The 17,033-nt window shown below is 38.9% G+C and overlaps 1 protein-coding gene across 1 annotated transcript; it reads right to left on the bottom strand.

Annotated features, from left to right (window-relative positions):
• Nucleotides 1–4,329: 4,329 nt before the first annotated feature.
• LOC129743360 (uncharacterized) lies at nt 4,330–9,684 on the bottom strand. The gene has a single exon (XM_055735344.1). The coding sequence runs from the start codon at nt 9,682–9,684 to the stop codon at nt 4,330–4,332; it is 5,355 nt and encodes a 1,784-aa protein (XP_055591319.1).
• Between the last annotated feature and the right edge of the window lie 7,349 nt (nt 9,685–17,033).

Genomic DNA, 17,033 nt, shown 5'->3' with positions numbered 1-17,033 from the left:
TCCGAAACGAAGTTGAGTTGCGAGCCAGAATCCACGAGTGCACGGGCCCAGATGAAAGTGTTAGACGAATCGAAAACCTTCACTAGTGCAGTCGAAAGAAGTATGATTGCAGGAGCACGATGACGAGAGGATAGCGAAATGTGGCTTGTCGAAGGGGCAGGGACCGTGGGAATTTGAGGTTCTGTAGGTTCGATGTGTTGACTCGATTTTTCAGATTGCGACGAATTGTTCTGAACTTGCGACGATGACGATGGCAAATTTGATGATAGCGACGATATAATTTGGTTGGATTGGTTAGGATTTGTGTTTCGATGCAACATTGTGTGGTGTTTTTGAAAGCAAACGCGACAAGTTCCACTTGGGCAGTTGTTGGCTAAATGTGATGTCGAAGTAAGACAGTTGATGCAAAGTTTGTTCTTTTTAATTTCTTCAAACCTCTGGATTGGAGTTAAATTCCGAAACACCTCACAATGATAAGGCGAGTGTGTAGGTTTCTTGCAGAATAAGCAAGACTTATTCGATGTGATGGCTGAGTGAGATGTTGCTTGCCTCGAGATTGATGGGAAGGGACGCTGTGAAGGGGAGAAGCGAGTAGTATCTGACGATTGTGGTTTAGATGCTGCAATAGATTGGAGAACAAGCACATGGGAACGTAAAAATTCTAGAAGTTCTGTGTAGGTTGGAACACTCGTTGATTTTCTGTGTGTCTCCCAGGAACGCATTGTTGCAGGATCGAGACGAGAGCTAAGCATGAAGACCAAAATGGTACTCCATTTTTCGGGCGATTCCTCCACCTTTTCAAGCATCTTTAAATTTCTTTCAAAATCATCAACAAGTCGATTTAATGATTCAGCACATTCTTTTTTGATAGGCTCAACAGCAAACAGGGATTCTACGTAAGATTTTACAAGTAAATATTTGTTCTCATATCTCGATTTGAGAATTTCCCATGCAATAGAATAATTGTTGGCTGTAATTTCGATAACCTCGATCACACGTTTGGCCTCAATGGAAAGAGATGCAACGAGATAAGAAAATTTTTCCACAGCACCAAGCATCGGGTTAGAATCTATCAGCGACAAAAATGTATCACGAAACGACGGCCATTCTTTCATCGATCCATCGAAGGTAGGAAGTTTGATTTCAGGGAGTTTTACTCTGGACAGGGCTGGAGATAGGGGTTCAGTTTGAGCGCTTGGAACAAAATAATTTTGATGTGAACGCAATTTATTTGCAATAAAACCTTTTATTCGCAGATATGTCACCTCGAAATTAGCACGTGTTTCATGACTTGTTTGGTTAGCTAATGCATCTTCATCTTGCTCACATTCTGAATGTTCATCAAACGATCGTTTCAATTTGGCCTGATATTCATCCGAACATTCTAGTTGCAACCTGGTTTCAGTAAAATCCGTAAAAATTCCTTCTAAACGCTCTCTCCACCCTTCAAGCATGTAACGGTCCCTAGCATCGTCATAGTTTGCCACAATATGATCCAAATTTTTGAGGGAATCTCTCAAAAAGCATTCGCGCTTTTCGAGCTTCTTTAAACTCGAAGCCATTGTGTTGAGGAAAAGAACAATGAAACCAAATTTCTTCTAACCACGTGCTTATGAAAATCCACCAAAAATTACTAACAACCAATAAAAATCCAAATTGATTAATTTGTTTCCAGCCTACAGAAGATTGTGTTCGATTTAAGCTGCTTCGAAAAAACTGCAGCTCCTGATAAATGGCTGATCCAAATGCTCGATAATGATGCAAGTCTACTTACAGTCTTGGATGATCATCAGTCCTACCATGCGGTTTGCCCAAGTCACATCACCGATCGATGCCACCCAGCACAAAGCCTTTGTTCGTCGACCCAGCGTATATGGGGCGATTCAATTTCGATTTGGCGCCCAATGCACCCAGCCAATTTTATTGTAATTAGCTCTCCTGCAGCGAACACATGCGATTACAAACTTTAATCCTTTTGATTCACTTTTTGTCCAAACAATTTATTCGATTTTGGCACACTTGAATTGTCCACTTAATTGTTCAAATATTGTGAATTTCACAAAAAGTTTTCACTTGATTGTCCGATTGTGAAATTCATATTCACATTGTTCGATTTCAGATTTTCACATCATTTGTTCCGCAAAGTTTTCACAATATCACCAGAGTTTGACACAAAAGTCCACGAGTTTCACAGCAAACCGCGACACAAGAACAATCTCCGAAGGATGTAACGACTAACATCCGGTTCGAAGGACCATTTTTATGTACGAAATTCGGAAGATTGTTCTTGAGGAAAATAGAACTACAAAAATTTAGAACTTCCAAAAATTCCAATTTTATTTGACGAGAAAACGAAACGCGGTTCGATGTTAATAGTGTGGCACTTTATTGGCTACTGACCTTGAAGCCTTCTGCTTCACACGTTTTTAAGCTGATATCGCTGCTATCTACCTAGCTAGTAACAATAGGCACGAATGATCGGATTCTCGATCGTGCGATCGGGATTGATTTTTTATATGATAAGAGAGATAAGCTCTCTTCCTGATTTTATGGCAAACCGACGACAATATATTCCGCTACGCGTGAACAGTCATTTTTGTCATTTTTGTCATTTTTGTCATTTTTGTCATTTTTGTCATTTTTGCCATTTTTGTCATTTTTGTCATTTTTGTCATTTTTGTCATTTTTGTCATTTTTGTCATTTTTGTCATTTTTGTCATTTTTGTCATTTTTGTCATTTTTGTCATTTTTGTCATTTTTGTCATTGTTGAGGCCAATCCCCAAAGCTGCTGATTCGGAAGGCCGCGAAGTTCCCTGACGTACTTAGTTCGAAACTATAATTAATAAACACGGCACTTAGAGTGGGATACGATCACGGGGGAACATTTATTTTCAACACTCAATTCAAAAACGCTTAACTTCGATCTTAACACAAAAGTGGACTGTATTTGCTACGCTCGCTAAACGATATGACCGCACGACACGGGTCACCAAAACAATTTTCTTTTGTCTCGCTACCAACTCGCTGCTATCAACTACTCGTAATTGTCGATCGAGTACCTACGTTCGGTCATCGGTCATTCTATTTGCATACACGCACAGTTGGTTCTGACCACTGTAGATGCGTGCGGCTGGGGATGGTTATTGATGCTGCTTGTGGCTGACCTGATTTACAGTATTGGATTTTCTGTTGTTGTTGCTATTTGGCGCAAACATACCGCCCGCCTTGAGTTCACTCAACATGAAATTTAACATTAAATATACAGAAAATGTGGCCTGCTCGGGTTCCTCTTTTCCGGCATCGACATCTTGGATCTCGTCTCTATGAAGATGTTGTAGACTTCTGGATACTACCATCGGCTCGACATTACACACGCTACCATTAACTCGTTGTACTCGGAAGTGAGATGATCCTGGTGTAGAAATGTTTTCCTGCTGGAGACGTAAACGTTTGATTCTGAAATGGCTATATAGTGGTTGCAACATAACTTGCGCTGTGGCCCCCAGGCATCAACGAAATATAATTTCGTCAAAACCAGAGTGCGCCCCTCGCGGGGGCTGAAGATACTTTAGTGTCCCAGCAGTCGAAAAGTGAGATGATGTTCCAAGTGCGATGTTCCTATAAATCAGAGTAGTCTGATTGAGCATTGTCCAAAAGGTGAATCAAAAAAACTTAACTTAGGGTTCTGCCCCTGGCAATTACGACCAAGAATGTCGCTAGCTGCCAATATGCCCTATATGGGGCTAAAATACTTTTGCTCTTAATGATGATAACCTTCGAACGGATGGTGAACGTGCTGACCAGATGACTCGGAGCCCTGATGAAGAAACTACGGTCTCAACGGGTTCCATGGTCTGGTCTGGACATCTTCGACAAATGATATGATAAAGAACCCTGGTGGAGAAAAACTTCTGTAGGTTCCACAAACAAATGGATAGGGTAGCACGTAACTTAGAAATTGGCCCCCTGGCGAATGCAGCTGATACGCTGCCAGTGCCAATAAAGCCCCTCATGGGGGCGTAAGATACTTATTTTATTTTGTTTGAAAAAACAGGACCGGATGATACAGATGATGGGACAGAACGATGAGCAGCAGAATCCTTTATTTGTCGACAATCCTGGACGAACAATGTGGTGTGGTGTACAACCCTGGCGGAAAGAAACTATTTTAGGTTCCGCAGACAAACAGGTGGGTTTGTACATAACTTGAGGTTTGGCCCCCTGGCAGATACGGCTAATATGCCGCCAGTGCCAATAGTGCCCCTCATGGGGGCGGAAAATACTTATTTTAAAAACGGGTGCCCAGGAATGTTTTCGACGTTGGTGGCTTAATGATGCTCGCGTGGATTTTCAGATGGCTGATTGTCTCGGATGGGAAGAATGCAAATCTTGGAGATACCTCTCGTGAACTCTCCATATTGCGTGCGGACTGTAACTACACGGATGTTTCCATCTGAACCAGGCTGGATGTTAGTAACGCGTCCTAGTTTCCATTCTAGAGGAGGCAAGTTGTCCTCTTTGAGCAGAACCATTGTTCCAATGTGCAGGTTGGATCTTTGCCTCGTCCATTTGTTCCGGCTTTGAAGCTGTGACAGGTAATCGGTCGACCAACGCTTCCAAATCAACTGGTTGATCGCTTGAACTTGTTGCCACCTATTCAGACGATTTTCTGGAAGATGCAGAAGATTTGGATCTGGCACTGCTTGCAACGATCGATGTATTATGAAATGTCCTGGAGTGAGCACTTCTAAATCTTCTGAATCATTGGATATCGGTGTGAGAGGTCTGGAGTTCAGGCATGCTTCTATCTGAACTACTACAGTGTGGAATTCATCGGGTCTCAGTACATATCTTCCAATGACTCTGCGCATGTGTGTTTTGATTGATTTTACTGCAGACTCCCACAATCCACCAAAATTCGGTGATCTGGGAGGGATGAACTTAAACTCGATGCCCTCACTGGCGGCTTCTGTAACTACAGAGTTTCGAAATTGCTCGGCAGTAAACAAACGATGTAATTCATTCAGCTCTCGACGAGCTCCTACAAAGTTGGTGCCATTGTCGCACATGACAAGTACGGGCCTCCCACGTCTGCTTGTAAACCTCCTAAATGCTGCTACAAATGCACCGGTGGAAAGATCTGCTACGACTTCCACGTGAACAGCTTTCACGACGAGACACACGAATACGCATACGTAGCATCTATTCATAGCTCCTTTCCGATGGATAGCTTTGATTTCAAAAGGACCACAATAGTCCACACCAACTCGCTGGAATACTGGGGCCGGCGATACGCGTTCCATAGGTAAATCTCCCATCAATTGTTCATGAACACGTGGTCTCGCTCTAAAGCATCTTACACAACTGTGCACAACTTCTCTGGCTAAATTCCGAGCTGCAATCGGCCAAAAGCGTTCTCGAACACTCGCCATCATCAGTTGTGGTCCACCATGAAGAAGTCTATGATGATAGTCCACAAATACTAGCTTTGTCAAAGGATGTTTGTTATCTAACAGCATCGGGTGCTTTCGCTCCTCGGGAATCGCAGCATTTCTAAGCCGCCCGCCTACGCATAAAACCCCATCTTTCATAATTGGATGAAATGGAAGTATTCTCGATGAAGACTTCACTTCATTTTTCGCTACGAGGTCCGCTATATCAACAGGGAAACTTTCCGATTGGGCTATTTTTACTAAACACAGCAATGCTTCTTTATGCTCCTCACTTTTCAATACTCCAATTCGATGTTCGTTGGGATCCTTATGTCGACAATTGAAGGCAAAACGACGCATCCAGGCGGTCAATCGCACGAGACCCAGGAGTGATTCCTTAAGTCCAAAAATTTCACTGTGTGACAAGATCTGCAGAGCCGCACAGACTAAAGGTTTTTCTTCCAACAAAACTGAATCGAATTGCTGCTCATTTGGCGAGCTCTGTGGCCAGCTTTTAGAATCCTTCGCCAACCATTCTGGACCATTCCACCAAAGTGAACTTTGGGCCAATTGCGCAGGTGTGAGCCCTCGGGATATAATGTCTGCGGGGTTCTCGATACCTGGAACATGATTCCAAATACCGTCACGAGTGATGTGCTGAATCTCTGAGACACGATTCGCTACAAACACATTCCATCTTGAAGGGTGTGCTGAAAGCCAACATTTTACAATGGTAGAGTCCGTCCAAAAATAAGCCTTAGCACCGATCTCCAGACTGTTTTGAACTGTTTCGTACACATGTGACAGAAGAACGGCTGCTGAGAGCTCAAGTCGAGGTATTGTTTGCTTCCGTTTTTTCCCTTTAACATCATCCAGAGGAGCTACTTTGGATTTGGCAGTCACCAGCCGAATAGTAACCTCTCCGTCCTTGGTTGTGTTTCGTAAATAAATCGCAGCTCCGTAAGCCTTTTCAGAGGCATCGCAGAATCCGTGAATCTCGCATGCAATCACGTCCTTGCGGAATGCGATCCATCGAGGAATAGATACTCCATCTAGACCATTTAATTTGTCCCTAAACTCCAGCCAAAATTGCTGATGCTCATCTTTTAATGGTTCGTCCCAAGAATACTTTTCCTTCCAAAGTTCTTGGAGAAACATCTTTGCTTGGACTATAACTGGACCTGCGAAACCGTAGGGATCAAACAAACGCGCAGTATCAGACAAGACAAGGCGAAATGTAACCGGAAAAACAGGTTTCCAAACTGGTAGCTTAAACCAAAACAAATCCTGTGCTGGTTCCCAAGTAAGTCCGAGGGTTTGTATGGTACTATTTCCGGTCTGTACATCCAAGAAATCTTTCTTGTCACATAAATGTGCTGGAAGTTCACGTAGCAAGTCGGGATGGTTGCTGTTCAACTTCCTCAGGCAAAATCCATAAGAGTTCAACAGCTCTACAGTTGATTTACACATGCTTTTCCCTTCATCAATAGTATGCGCTCCCGCTAGCATGTCGTCGACGTAAAAATTCTTTTTTATAATGACTGCTGCGTCTGGATGCGAAGATTTTCCATCCTCAGCACATTTCAGCAAGCATCGCGTTGCTAAATACGGTGCAGAAGATGTTCCGTAGGTTACTGTAGTTAACTGGTACGTGCGGAGCGGTTCTTCGCTGGATTCTCTCCACAGAATCCGTTGTAGCGGCTGATCTTTCTCATGAACGTTTACCATGCGATACATCTTTTCAATGTCTCCAACTATCGCGTACTTGTGGATACGAAATCTCAATAGGATTGCTATTAAATCGTCCTGGACGACTGGTCCTACCATCAGGATATCATTTAGAGAAACTCCAGAGCTGGTGGAGCAAGAAGCATCGAACACCACTCTGAGTTTTGTAGTTGTACTGCTGGGTTTCATCACCGGTTGATGTGGCAGGTAGTAACAGACTGCAGGTTCATCTTCGACCTCGTGTACCTCACGCATGTGTCCCATCAACTGGTATTCATGAATAAAAGCTGTGTAAAGAGCTTTCACCTCAAGATTAGTTTTCAATCTGTTTTCCAAAGCTAGAAAACGTTTCGTGGCTGCCCGCTTCGAATTACCTAATCTTTCAATCATAAACTCTCTCTTTGGGAGAAAAACTCTTAGTTTTCCGTCGGGATCTCGAGTAGTAGTTTGATTAAAGATGTCTTCACAAGTGGACTCTTCAATTGACAAACAACTTTTCGTTCGGCAGGACTCCAATTCCCAGAATTTGGTTAGCTGCTGCAGTACCTCATCAGTGGAAACTTCTGGTGTCATGGCGCTGTAAGAAGTGACTGGCGTTTCTGGAAACTCTCCTGCTACGATCCATCCCAGCTGGGTGTTTTGAAGAATTGGACCAGCATCAGTAATCTTCATTTGCTCCGCTAGTAACAACTCATAAAAGGTGGAGACTCCTATAACAAGATCAACTGAGCTAGATTCGTTGAATCTGGGATCGGCTAAGCGGATGGACGACGGAAGATTCCAGGCGCTGACATCAAAGCTTCTCTGTGGCAAATCTATTGTGATTCGAGGAAGCACGAAGAATTTTATCTCATCAGTTTTAAACGACGAAGTTCGCGACACAATTCGACCAAGAACGGACTCCTTAGAAATGTGAATGGATCCTCCAACGCCTTTCACGGGAAGATTTTCTCGAAAACGAACAAATTTCAACTTCTGCGACAAATGCTCCGTCATTAAAGAAATCTGTGAGCCATTATCTAACAGCGCACGAGCTAAAACTTTGTTGCCACTGCTATCAGACAGCATGACAACGGCTGTCGACAGGATGGCGGTGTGGGTGTTGCGTTGTGTACCTAGTAGAGTAGAAGTGTGGTGGCTAAGAGTGGGAGTGTTTGTGGGAGGTGGCTGTTGTGTAGGTTGTGAGATGTTTTGTGAAGATTGGTTGCTATTCATCCGGGACTGAGCCTGTTGTGTATAAGGTTGCCTTCTTGTTTGACTGTCCGCGCGTTGAGGTCTTCGTGGGTCTTGAGAGACGTTCTGCATGTTTTGTTGGCTGCTTTGGTTGGGAGAATACGGGTGCAAAAGAACGTGGTGATATTGTCCACACTTCAAACAGGATTCCTGCATGCAATCAGCAACAAAATGTCCGGAATCCAAACAATTCAGACATAGCCCCATTCTGCGCACCAAAACTTTCCTGTCGATGACTCGCATCCTAATGAGTCTGTTACATTGTTCTGCTTTGTGTCGACCATTGTTGCAAATAGGGCAGAAACTCTCGAACGTTGCTGTGCTATGACTGATAGGAGCTCTAGTGTTTCGATGATGATCGTCGCCACTGCGACTGGCCGTTGACTGCAGGATTGAACAATGGTTTTCTAGAAACTCAACCATAGCTTCATAGGTAGGGACGGTTTTAGAAGCATGGTGAGTTTCCCACAGACGGTATGTTTCGGCATCCAATTTTTGTGAGAGCATAAACGCTAGCAATGTGCTCCAGTTGCTAGTCTTCTGGCCGAGTTTTTCTAATTGTTGAAGGTTGATTTTAAACGTCGACAACAATACATTTAATGCTTCGTAACTTTCTGTCCGCATGGCAGATGTGGCGAAGAGTGCTTTCAAATGCTCCTGAGCTATCAGTTTATGATTCTCATATTTCGATTCAAGTGTGCTCCATGCTAGGCCGTAGTTCATCGCTGAAACTTGGATTTGATTGATATGGAGAAGTGCGTCATCTCTCAGTGACGTCCGGAGGTAGTTAAACTTATCCATATCGTTCAACTGGACATTATCGTGAATCAGCGACTTGAAGTTGTCTCGAAAATTAATCCAATCCAACAGCTTCCCGGAAAAGGTTGGCAGCTGAAGTTCTGGATACTTTGTGTGACACGGCAAAACCACGTCGGAAACAGAGGATTGAGTTGGTTGTGCGGGAATCGACTCCATCTTCGACAGCAGCTGTTGTTTCAAAGAAAAGTACCGTGTCACAAATCCCTTATACACCTTTTTGCTTTCTCGTTTTCGAACTTCCTTCTTATCGTCGCCGTCTTCAGATTCCTCTTCAAGGTCTTCAAGGATCATCTCTATACGAACTCGCAGATCACAAAACTTCTCGTAGGCTTCGTCCAACTTAGTCAGCCGTGGTTGAAGTGAGCCATGATCCCGAACATCGTCGTAGTCGTGAAGGAAATCTTCAAAGCTCTCTAGCAGACTCCACAAAATCCGTTCCTGTTTGGACATACGTCGAAGATCGTCGGCCATTTTTGTAAAACACAATATGTACTTTGAACTAACACTTTTTATAAAACACTCCCGAGACCTCAAACGGCGACAAATTGACTGATATCAATATTTTGACAGATGAAAATTTTAATTTTCTGATACGTGGAACAGTAGCGGTATCAATTAATTTCGAGCTTTCATGCGCTAAGTGGCTGCTCAAAGTCTACCGGAGAAAGCTTTACAAATCTCCACAGTTCTAAAAAATGAAGGCAAACCATGCAACGTATTCTCATTCAGCCACCTCAACCATTCAATCGCATTTCCACACTCACACTCTATCTACTAGTACTTATCTGTATTCCTTGGGGCGTCCGTGGGTCGATGATGAATCCTTCCAAATTCGGCTTGATCACTTGCAGCTCAGCTCTTAATTTCGCGTTGCACTTTTCGGAAACTTTTGCCGGAATCCACCACTTTTAAATACAGGAATAGTCCGAACGTTCACAATTTCACAATTAGTTCGATAGAATGTACCAAACAGTTTTCGTACACATTAAACCCCGTTTCAAGCACTTTCAATTTTACAGCAATCACCCAGCGCGTTTACTTGATGTCGGAATCAACAAACTAAGTCTTTTCTCCCAGGGTGATTTGTTTTGTTGTTCAGGTGAAGTACACAATTTTTCACTCCTAGGTTTCAATTAAATCTTCCCTTCGATTTTCAGCTGCTTGCCAAACAGGCTATCCAAGCGCACTTTTATTCATCCCCAGGGGAACCCAAGCCAGCGAACCAAAAAGGGAATCAACCCAAGCCACCCGCTAAGAGTAGGGACCCGCACAAAATGGGGCAAACCCAAGCCAAGCCGGCTATCACAATACACTTGTTCACAAAGAAAAAACGCGCACAAACTCCGCGGTTTAATCCGGTCGCTAAGGACCAAATGTTGAGGCCAATCCCCAAAGCTGCTGATTCGGAAGGCCGCGAAGTTCCCTGACGTACTTAGTTCGAAACTATAATTAATAAACACGGCACTTAGAGTGGGATACGATCACGGGGGAACATTTATTTTCAACACTCAATTCAAAAACGCTTAACTTCGATCTTAACACAAAAGTGGACTGTATTTGCTACGCTCGCTAAACGATATGACCGCACGACACGGGTCACCAAAACAATTTTCTTTTGTCTCGCTACCAACTCGCTGCTATCAACTACTCGTAATTGTCGATCGAGTACCTACGTTCGGTCATCGGTCATTCTATTTGCATACACGCACAGTTGGTTCTGACCACTGTAGATGCGTGCGGCTGGGGATGGTTATTGATGCTGCTTGTGGCTGACCTGATTTACAGTATTGGATTTTCTGTTGTTGTTGCTATTTGGCGCAAACAGTCATTTTTGTCATTTTTGTCATTTTTGTCATTTTTGTCATTTTTGTCATTTTTGTCATTTTTGTCATTTTTGTCATTTTTGTCATTTTTGTCATTTTTGTCATTTTTGTCATTTTTGTCATTTTTGTCAATTTTGTCATTTTTGTCATTTTTGTCATTTTTGTCATTTTTGTCATTTTTGTCATTTTTGTCATTTTTGTCATTTTTGTCATTTTTGTCATTTTTGTCATTTTTGTCATTTTTGTCATTTTTGTCATTTTTGTCATTTTTGTCATTTTTGTCATTTTTGTCAATTTTGTCATTTTTGTCATTTTTGTCATTTTTGTCATTTTTGTCATTTTTGTCATTTTTGTCATTTTTGTCATTTTTGTCATTTTTGTCATTTTTGTCATTTTTGTCATTTTTGTCATTTTTGTCATTTTTGTCATTTTTGTCATTTTTGTCATTTTTGTCATTTTTGTCATTTTTGTCATGAACTGGTCTCGTCAACTATGAACTGAACTTTTAGGGGACGTGATAAAATGTAGAACTTAACTCGTTGGTGGTTGGTACAGAACTCTTTATTATTCGTTTTCTTAAATCTATCGCGCGGTGACAGACTGAACATGATCCGCCGCGTCAGCATATGCAGTCCATTGCCCATGGGTCGATGTAGGATGTTTATCAAGAATGCTTAGCTCGCATAAACATTCACATCGCACCGTGTGGCAATTCTTGCAACAATGTTGCGACATGCGATGGCAAGTCCGGCATCCACCACACGCCCTGTTTATTTGTTTATAAAAATTGTGTCTCCTAAGCCATAATTTTTATAACCTCTAACATAAGATTTTTGTTCTCTTTCTCTTAAACAATTTAACATTAATAGAAATGCTGTGACATAATGATGTATCTTAGATTGTGTTATCGACGTATTTATGTATCCTATAGTATTCCATGATTTAAAATAGACGTTTTTCATTTATGTTTATTTTATATACTTTATGTAGTAGTATCGGTTGTTGTATGTATGTATATGTAATATTCAAATTATTCTCTCTTTAAAATAAACTATCGTAGCAATTTACTCTAATGGAATAGTTTCATTCTATCCACCACACGCTCTGGTTTTATTTTCTAAATATCTTTATCCTAGATTTATGAACTATTTCTTCCTTATTTTTAATTATTATTTTCAAATTTGAATCTAAATCTTCAACTACTTGGTATGGTCCTACATATATATTTTCCATCTTGGATCCAGTTTCATTTTTTAATAACACTAAGGTCGAATTCACAGTGAGCGCGGTGCGAAGTGCGAAGCGAATTTCCAATTCGCGCGAAAAACCGCTTCTCATTGAAACACGTTGAAAAAAACATCGACCGGCCACAGTGCAAGCGAATTTTCGTGCGAACACCTGGCTGGATCGCGCGAATTCATCCTGTTCATCCGGACATACACTGAAAATATTCTCTCGGATATTTTTTATCGTAAAATGATTTATCAAAAAAATTTTTTTCAAAAGTTTATTTATTTAATTATCATTGCCGTTTCTGTTTTGGTAATGAAAAATGCACGGTTTTTTAGCGCGGATTTTCGAAACAAACGCGGTTTCAGTCTTTTTCTATTGAAACAAATTATAACTGGCAGTAAACGACCGGTGGCATGAAAGCCCCACAATATGTGTATAGGGTGAAGGGGCTGAACGGATAGAAGTTGGAATTTGTTATCCGACGCCATCTTGAAATCCAATATGGCCCCTTTCACTCAACTTTAAAATGCTGGAAGTGACTGAAAAGCACATGAAACTCCCACAATATGGGTATTGGATGAAAGTACTCAATAAGTAGAAGTCGAATTTGGCTGTCCGACGCCATTTTGAAATACAAGATGGCGGTTTCCGCTTAATTCAAAATGCAATAAATAACTGAAAATCGTAAGGTCCATCCACAATATAAGAAATCAGTAAAAGGGATAAAAAATTAGATGAAAAATTACTGACAAAAATTTAACAAAAATTTTGAGAGAACTGCAAAAAAGCACTGAAAAGAATAAACAAAAATATAACAAGTGTTATAAAACTAAAGTAATATTGACAAAAATAATACAAAACTGTGGGAAAATATGAATAACTATTACTAAAATTAATAAATATGACAAAAAAAATAGTGACAAATGACAAAACTTTGGATAAAACACGCCAAATGTGGTTAAATAATTAAGCCAAAAAATATGACAAATATTACAAAATTAGACAAAAATATGAGAAAAAAATCACAGAAATGGCAAAATTATGACAAATGAGAAAAAAAAATTTATGATAAAATTATAATCAAAATTTGATAATGAAATGACCTGACAGAACTTATATAAGGACCAATATTTGACAATAAATTTACAAAAATGACAAAATAATAACAACAAATTTACAATAAAATCACAAAAATTTGACAAAAAATAAGGCAAAATGGCTAGAATATGATAAAGTTTTGAAAAAAATATGACAAAAAATTGTCAAAAATATTGACAATAATCTAACAAAATTATGAAAAATGAGATAAAAATATAACAAAATACTTTCAAATATATGTAAGAAAAATGACAAAATGATGACAAATACGGCATAAAAATCACAAAATTAAAAAAAAAAGACAAATCCAAACATATAATAATAATAATAATAATTTATTAATGATGAATATGTAAAAAATATATCGCAAATACGACGAAAAAATGACACAATCTATAAAAATCTATGGGCTTGTGATATGTGTAACTCAGTTGGCATGTTAGTTCCCTCCTAAGCCAATGTCCGTGAGTTCAAATACAAGAGTAATCATCGAATGCATTTGTACTGGAAAAGACTTTCAGTATGAAGAGAAGGTGGTAAAACGAATATAATCGAACGAAAAAAGACAAAACTATAAAAAAAAAAACTTACAATCAAATGAACAAAAAATCTGACAGAACTATGACAAAAATATGACAAACGAAAACATGACAAAATTATAACAAAAATTAAAATAAAATGACAAAAATCTTACAGTAGTATGACAACCTTTGTCAATTGTCATAGTTTTGTTTTATCATAGTTTTGTTACATTTTTTCATACTTTTGTTGCATATATTTTTATCACATTTGTAAGATTTTGGTCATAGTATTGCCAGATTTATGTTATTTTATTTCAAAATTTTGTCATACAGACCCCGCTTGATTTTGGCAACATCCGAGCAAAAACCGTTCGTTTTTGGCAACATCCAAAAAAGACGTTTTTTTGTCTTTTTTTTATTTTTTATTTTCATTTTAAACAAATAAAAATTAATGTAAAACGTAATATTAGCATGAAATTTTTTCATTCTGCTTAATTATGATAGTTTTAAACAGTAAAAACATGATTTTTTCCATGTTTAATGCTCATAACTAATATAATTGAGTCAAATTGAAAAATTGTATGCTAATATAAGGTTTTACATAAATTTTGACTAATTTGAATTAAAAATCAAAAATGAAAAAGTGACAAAAAAAAACCGTTCGATTTTGGCAACATAAAATTTTCGGACGTGTTGCCAAAAACGAACGGGGTCTGTATTTGTAATTTTTGATTAGTTATTATATTTGTCATATTTTTATTTCATTTTTCATATTTTCCATAATGTTGTCAAATATTTGTCAAAGTTTTTAATTTCGAGTTTTGGCATTATTACTAATTTGTTGTTGTTATTATTCAGTCAACTTTTATTAATTTTTGTCAGTTTTTTTTTTTAATTTGGTCATGGCTTTGCCATTTCAATGTCAAATTTATCATAGAATTGGTATATTTTTCTAATATTTTTGTAATATTTTTATCACCATTGCCATATTTTTATTAAAGTTTTGTCAGCGTTTCGTAATATTTGTTATTATTATATTGTATTAAAATTTTGTTATAATTATGTCATAGTTTTAGAAGTTTTTTTTTGCGATTTTCAGTCATTAAAATTATTTTAAAGTTGAACGGAAGCCGCCGTATTGGATTTTAAGATGGCGTTTCATAGCGTCAGAAAAATTCGACTGTTACTAATTGATTGAGTTTTTCGGAATTAACGCGGATTGGTTTTTTTTTTTGCGCGGTGCGTATCCCTCGCTCACAGTTTTGTTAATTTGCAAAGATTTTTTCACATGTGATTAATTTTTGCAACACCGAAGGTTTTTTTCAGTGTTGAACCGCTTCGCAATTCGCGTGCACTGTGGCCGGCCTTCAAAAGCGAACTTGCGAAATTCATCCGGTGAATGAATATTTCGCTTCGCAGTTCGCTTCGCGCTCACTGTGTTCGTACCCTAAGTCTCCTTTGTTAAAATTCATTTGTTTCGCCAAGTTGTTGAATTTTTCAACTCGTTTTATTTTCTCTTGTATTATTTTGTCCCTGATTGCTTGTTGCGAAGATTTCAATTTAATTTTTAAAATTTTTGAATAATCCTCAATGTCATATATTGGGTCAACTGTCTCGGCGTCAGATAGGTTTGATGGCAAATTACAGATTTTACCGAAAACTAGCTCAAATGGTGTTTTGCTTGTCGTTGTGTGGACTGTAGTATTGAACGCGAACTGGTAGTATTTTAACCAACTGTCCCAATACAAGGGTGATTTCTCACTATATATACGTAAGAAATTTCCCAAGTTTTTATGAGAATTTTCTAGTCCACCGATTGTTTCATGGTGATATGCTGTTGAATTCAGTTTTTCTATTTCGAGTAATTTGCATATATCCGAAAATAGATTCGACATGAATTCTTTGCCTCTATCTGTTACGATTCTTTTTGGAATCCCATAGTTTAAAACAATGGTTTCTACAAAAGCTTTAGCTACCGTTTCTGTCTCTTTGTTTTTAATGGCTGTTGCCGTAATAAACTTTGTCAGGTCGCATTGCGTTGTTAATATATATCGGTTACCTTCTGCACTAGGCAGTAAAGGACCAACTAGATCTAAGTAAATTATTTCAAACGCAGTTTCAGCTGTTGTTGTGATTATCATTGGTGTTTTTGGTTTATTTATGATTCTGTTTTTCTGGCATAACTGGCATGAATCAATGAAAACTTTGATATCTTTTTTCATATTCTTCCAATAGAATCTTTGCTGGATAGTGTGCAGAGTTCTATTGATGCCTGCATGGCCTGCCGTTGGTAGTACATGATAATCGTTCATTATTATCTTTTTCTGTATGTCTTCTTTTACCACTTTTATGTGCTCCCCTATAATAATTATATCCGGTATATCCTTCATTTTTATTTCATGGATATTTTCCATTAGATGTTGAGCGCTCTTTTTTCTTTTTAATAGTATGCATACGTTCTTCATTCTTAAATTTTTATATAATTCGCTACCTTTTTCATTACTCCCCGTAGGTGAGTTAATGTTTGAGTTGGCGGTATTCTTCATTTTTAAATTTTTTATATAATCCACTACCTTTTTCATTACTCCCCGTAGGTGAGTTAATGTTTGAGTTTGTGGTATTCTTATTTTTTGTGGGGTTATTTCAATTTCTTTTATACTTGGACATACTTCCATTTCCATATATTCCACATTTGACTCTTGAGGCTGATCAGTTCCTTCCGTGTCAGTGATTTCTTTGATTTGTTTTGATTTTGACCGTGTTATCATTGTCATTGTTGTTTCTGTCATAGTTTTTAGATCGGAAATCGAAATACGTGATAACGCGTCCGCTATCACATTATTTCTTCCGGGAATATAATTAATTTGAAAATCGTACTCCTCAAGTGCCAACCGAAATTTGGTTAGTCTACTTGAAGGATCCGTTAAAGAAAACAGGTAAACTAACGGCCTGTGATCAGTATGAACAATAAACTTTCTTCCGTAAAGGTACGGTCGGAAATGTCTAATTGCCCACACCAAAGCCAACAGTTCCTTCTCTATAGTTGGATATCTAGTCTCAGCCTGGTTTAAGGATTTACTAGCATATGCAACCGGTCTGCCATTTCCATTGCAAAGAACTGCACCAATTGCATACCCAGATGCAT

Source organism: Uranotaenia lowii, chromosome 2, assembly GCF_029784155.1.
Source record: "Uranotaenia lowii strain MFRU-FL chromosome 2, ASM2978415v1, whole genome shotgun sequence".
Classification (NCBI taxonomy): domain Eukaryota; kingdom Metazoa; phylum Arthropoda; class Insecta; order Diptera; family Culicidae; genus Uranotaenia; species Uranotaenia lowii.
Note: the sequence above shows the minus strand (reverse complement) of the source record. Positions and strands in the feature narration are given on the sequence as shown.

What these genes read in the sequence shown, in the direction of transcription:
- LOC129743360 (XM_055735344.1), bottom strand. Translation starts at nt 9,684, where the DNA reads ATGGCCGACGATCTTCGACGTATGTCCAAACAGGAACGGATTTTGTGG.